The following is a 5,000-nucleotide window of genomic DNA, read 5'->3' on the forward strand; positions in this document are numbered from 1 at the left end:
CACGTCCAGACTCCCGATGTACTGGGGGAGAGAGACACGTTAGCAGTTAGCGGTTAGCGGTTATGTACTGGGGGAGAGAGACACGTTAGCGGTTAGCAGTAAGGAGTTAGCGGTTAACGGTTATGTACTGGGGGAAAGAGACACGTTAGACCAGGGGTTAGCGGTTAGCGGTTATGTACTGGGGGAGAGAGACACGTTAGACCAGCGGTTAGCGGTTAGCGGTTATGTACTGGGGGAGAGAGACACGTTAGACCAGGGGTTAGCGGTTAGCGGTTATGTACTGGGGGAGAGAGACACGTTAGACCAGCGGTTAGCGGTTAGCGGTTATGTACTGGGGGAGAGAGACACGTTAGCGGTTAGCGGTTATGTACTGGGGGAGAGAGACACGTTAGCGGTTAGCGGTTATGTACTGGGAGAGAGAGACACGTTAGCGGTTAGCGGTTATGTACTGGGGGAGAGAGACACGTTAGCGGTTAGCGGTTATGTACTGGGAGAGAGAGACACGTTAGCGGTTAGCAGGTATGTACTGGGGGAGAGAGACACGTTAGACCAGCGGTTAGCGGTTAGCGGTTATGTACTGGGGGAGAGAGACACGTTAGCGGTTAGCGGTCATGTACTGGGAGAGAGAGACACGTTAGCGGTTAGCAGGTATGTACTGGGGGAGAGAGACACGTTAGACCAGCGGTTAGCGTTTAGCAGTTAACGGTTAAGTACTGGGGGAGAGAGACACGTTAGACCAGCGGTTAGCGGTTAGCGGTTATGTACTGGGGGAGAGAGACACGTTAGACCAGCGGTTAGCGGTTAGCGGTTATGTACTGGGGGAGAGAGACACGTTAGCGGTTAGCAGGTATGTACTGGGGGAGAGAGACACGTTAGACCAGCGGTTAGCGTTTAGCAGTTAGCGGTTATGTACTGGGGGAGAGAGACACGTTAGCGGTTAGCGGTTATGTACTGGGGGAGAGAGACACGTTAGATCAGCGGTTAGCGTTTAGCAGTTAGCGGTTAAGTACTGGGGGAGAGAGACACGTTAGACCAGCGGTTAGCGTTTAGCGGTTAGCGGTTATGTACTGGGGGAGAGAGACACGTTAGACCAGCGGTTAGCGGTTAGCGCTTATGTACTGGGGGAGAGAGACACGTTAGACCAGGGGTTAGCGGTTAGCGGTTATGTACTGGGAGAGAGAGACACGTTAGACTAGCGGTTAGCGGTTATGTACTGGGGGAGAGAGACACGTTAGACTAGCGGTTAGCGGTTATGTACTGGGGGAGAGAGACACGTTAGACCAGCGGTTAGCGGTTAGCGGTTATGTACTGGGAGAGAGAGACACGTTAGACCAGCGGTTAGCGGTTAGCGGTTATGTACTGGGGGAGAGAGACACGTTAGACTAGCGGTTAGCGGTTATGTACTGGGGGAGAGAGACACGTTAGACCAGCGGTTAGCGGTTAGCGGTTAGCAGTTAGCGTTTAGCGGTTAGCAGTTAGCAACACAGGTTCCCTGGATCGGACCAAACAGCCACGATAACCAGATTAACGTTGCTGATTTTCACCTAAAGCACCGATAAATACAAAATGATTAATAAATATAAAACAAAGGGATAAAACACATGGGCCTGAACCTGTGGACATTTGTGTGTGTGTGTGTGTGTGTGTGTGTGTGTGTGTGTGTGTGTGTGTGTGTGTGTGTGTGTGTGGGGTGTGTGTGTGTGTGTGTGTGTGTGTGTGTGTGTGTGTGTATATATACAGTATATGTATATATACATATGGTCTCAAATTAAAGCCATAAATATTTTGTATCTGTAAATAAACTTTGTACTGTAGAAATATTTTGTGCATGTTTAGAACATTTTTGTAGCTGTGGAATTAATTTGTCTGTGAGCAACATTGGATATACAAAACTACAAACTTTTTTTTACAAAGCTACAAACTTTTTTTACAACTTTTTTACAACTTTTTTACAACTACAACTTTTTTATGGCGAATTATGTAACTGTTTTGACGTGCCAATAATAAGAGCCAATCAGCATCTTTTGCACGGGTTTCAAGCGTTTCTGGAGAGCCAATCAGCACGTTGCATCTCCTACTGACGCCGCCGCCATATTGGATGTTCAAGACTGTAAACTAATACAAGTAAATGGACTTATTTTCATAAAGCATCTTTCTACAAAGAAATGTACGTTTTACGTCTCATTTATTCATTCACACACGCACTAATATACTTGGGAAACAGTTAGGACCAAATATAATATATTTAATTTTATCAGATGGTAAAAATAAGACCTTTATTGATCCCACAGGAGTAATTCATGTTATATCAGCTATAGAGAACAAGGTAGTGCCGAAAAACAATATATATCCCCCTCACAAAAATAAGAACAATACAGAAACATATTTTCTCATCAACAAAACAAATTGAAAAAAATTCAAATAACAAAATAACATATTTGAATTTTTCAGACGATAAAATAACAATAACAATAAAATGTAATGTAATGTATAAAAATGTAAAATACGTTTAGTTGATGAGAAAATATGTTTCTCTATTTTCTTATTTTTGGCCGTAACCCTGAAGTTAGAGCAGATAAGATAACTTTATTTGTTATAATTTTGGTGATTATGACTCACAGTTTATGAAAACCCCAAATAAAAAATCTCAAAAAATGTGAATGTTTTATGAAATCAATAAATAATTCAATCATCAAAATGATAACAAATAAAGGGTTAAAATATCTTGCTTTGCATGTAATAAGACTAGTTAATGTATTAGTTTCACCTTTTAAGTTGAATATAATTTAACTTTTACACCATATTCTAGTTGAATTATTGAAATAAATTAACTTTTACACCATATTCTAGTTGAATCATTGAAATAAATTAACTTTTACACCATATTCTAGTTGAATTATTGAAATAAATTAACTTTTACACCATATTTTAGTTGAATTATTGAAATAATTCAACTTTTACACCATATTCTAGTTGAATTATTGAAATAAATTAACTTTTACACCATATTCTAGTTGAATTATTGAAATAAATTAACCCTTTACACCGTATTCTAGTTGAATTATTGAAATAAATTAACTTTTACACCATATTCTTCACCTGTATGTATATTCTACATCTGGGCTGATGTTACATACGTAGCATAGGAGGATATTTCAGTTGCTACTGTGGTTGTCTGTCTATACAGTCATGCAAGTTCAAAGCTATTAAAGAACTTTAAACTTTAAATCAAATCATTGCTCAGGGGTTTATGTTCATGTTCTGGTTCTGGAGACAACTGTTGTATTAGACACTATATAAATAAAATTTAATTGAATTGAAAATACAGGACTGTCTCAGAAAATTAGAATATTGTGATAAAGTTCTTTATTTTCTGTAATGCAAAAATATCATCCATTCTGGATTCATTACAAATCAACTGAAATATTGCAAGCCTTTCATTATTTTAATATTTCTGATCATGGCTTACAGTTTAAAGCAGCACAACGTAACTTTCAGCTTTTGTTGAGTTTGGCGGCTCCTCTGGACAGAAGCGGTAGTGCTTCATTATTATTATTATTATTATTATTATTATTATTATTATTATTATTATTATTATTATTATTATTATTATTATTTTTATTATTATTATTAGTGCTTTACCAGTAGTGTATAAATATTAAATTAAGTAATTAATATTAGATTAAGCTGGAAAAGTTACATAGTTCTGCTTTAAGAAAACTCAAATATCCAATCTCAAAAAATTAGAATATTCTGGGAATCTTAATCTTAAACTGTAAACCATAATCTATTCTAAATAATCTATTAAAATAATAAAAGGCTTGTAATATTTCAGTTGATTTGTAATGAATCCAGAATGTATGACATTTTTGTTTTTTTAATTGCATTACAGAAAATAAAGAACTTTATCACAATATTCTAATTTTCTGAGACAGTCCTGTACATTCTGACAGGAAGTCCCCCCTAATGGTCCAGGACCAGAACCAGCTCTGGAACCAGAACCAGACCCAGACCCAGACCCAGACCAGAACCAGAACCAGACCCAGACCAGACCCACCTTGGCCTCGAAGTTGATCCCGTGCTGGAACGCGTCCTCGTTGTGCAGCGGGATCCGCAGGTCCAGCGCGTCATCCACCAGGTTGTACTTGGTCCTGGCGGGCATGGTTGGTCCTGCTGGGGGGTCCGGTCCGGACCAGGACCAGGTCAGGACCAGGACCAGGTCAGGACCAGGTCAGGACCAGGTCAGGACCAGGTCAGGACCAGAACCAGGTCAGGACCAGGTCTGGACCAGGTCAGGACCAGACCAGGACCAGATCCGGGGGAGAACCGGGTCTCGGACCGATCCGGTCTAAATGTGTGTAATCCACTAGAGGGTCCAGGAAACAGAGATCCAGGTCCGGGTCCAGGAAATAGTCCCAGATCCAGGTCCACGGAGGGAAACAGTCCCAGGTCCAGATCCAATAATCAGTCCCAGGTCCAGGTCCAGGTCCAGGTCCAGGTACCGAGGGGTCCCGACTCCCCCAGCTGGAACGATCCCCGCGCGGCCGACACGCACCACCAGCGTCCGGGACCAGGTCCAGGTCTATCCGGTCTGAATGTGTGTAAATCCACTAGAGGTCCAGGAAACACAGATCCAGGTCCAGGTCCGGGTCCAGGAAACACAGATCCAGGTCCGGGAAATAGTCCCAGGTCCAGGTCCGGGTCCGGGTCCAGGAAACACAGATCCAGGTCCGGGTCCACGGGGGGAAACACTCCTAGGTCCGGGTCCAGGAAACAGTCCCAGGTCCAGGTCCGGGTCCAGGTACCGAGGGGTCCCGACTCACCCCAGCTGTAATCCTGGGATCCCCGCGCGGCGTCCAGGGACCAGGTCCGGGTCCGGGTCCGGGAAACAGAGATCCAGGTCCGGGTCCACGGCAGGAATCAGTCCCAGGTCCGGATCCAGGAAACAGAGATCCAGGTCCGGAATCAGTCCCAGGTCCAGGTCCAGGTCCGGATCCGGA

The 5,000-nt window shown here is 42.9% G+C and overlaps 1 protein-coding gene across 1 annotated transcript in view; it reads right to left on the bottom strand.

Moving 5' to 3' along the window:
- LOC133458729 (carboxyl-terminal PDZ ligand of neuronal nitric oxide synthase protein-like) overlaps window positions 1-5,000 on the bottom strand; it is a 214,227-nt gene that overhangs the window by 209,188 nt on the left and 39 nt on the right. Inside the window, exons 1-2 of the mRNA XM_061738931.1 lie at window positions 4,058-5,000; window positions 1-21 (exon numbers count right to left, since the gene is read on the bottom strand). The exon at window positions 1-21 is cut by the window's left edge and continues 51 nt beyond it; the exon at window positions 4,058-5,000 is cut by the window's right edge and continues 39 nt beyond it. Of these exons, the coding sequence (XP_061594915.1) occupies window positions 1-21; window positions 4,058-4,162 (126 nt within the window). The 5' untranslated portion in view covers window positions 4,163-5,000. The remainder of the gene's footprint in view (window positions 22-4,057) is intronic.

This window comes from Cololabis saira, chromosome 13 (genome assembly GCF_033807715.1).
Source record: "Cololabis saira isolate AMF1-May2022 chromosome 13, fColSai1.1, whole genome shotgun sequence".
Lineage (NCBI taxonomy): Eukaryota > Metazoa > Chordata > Actinopteri > Beloniformes > Belonidae > Cololabis > Cololabis saira.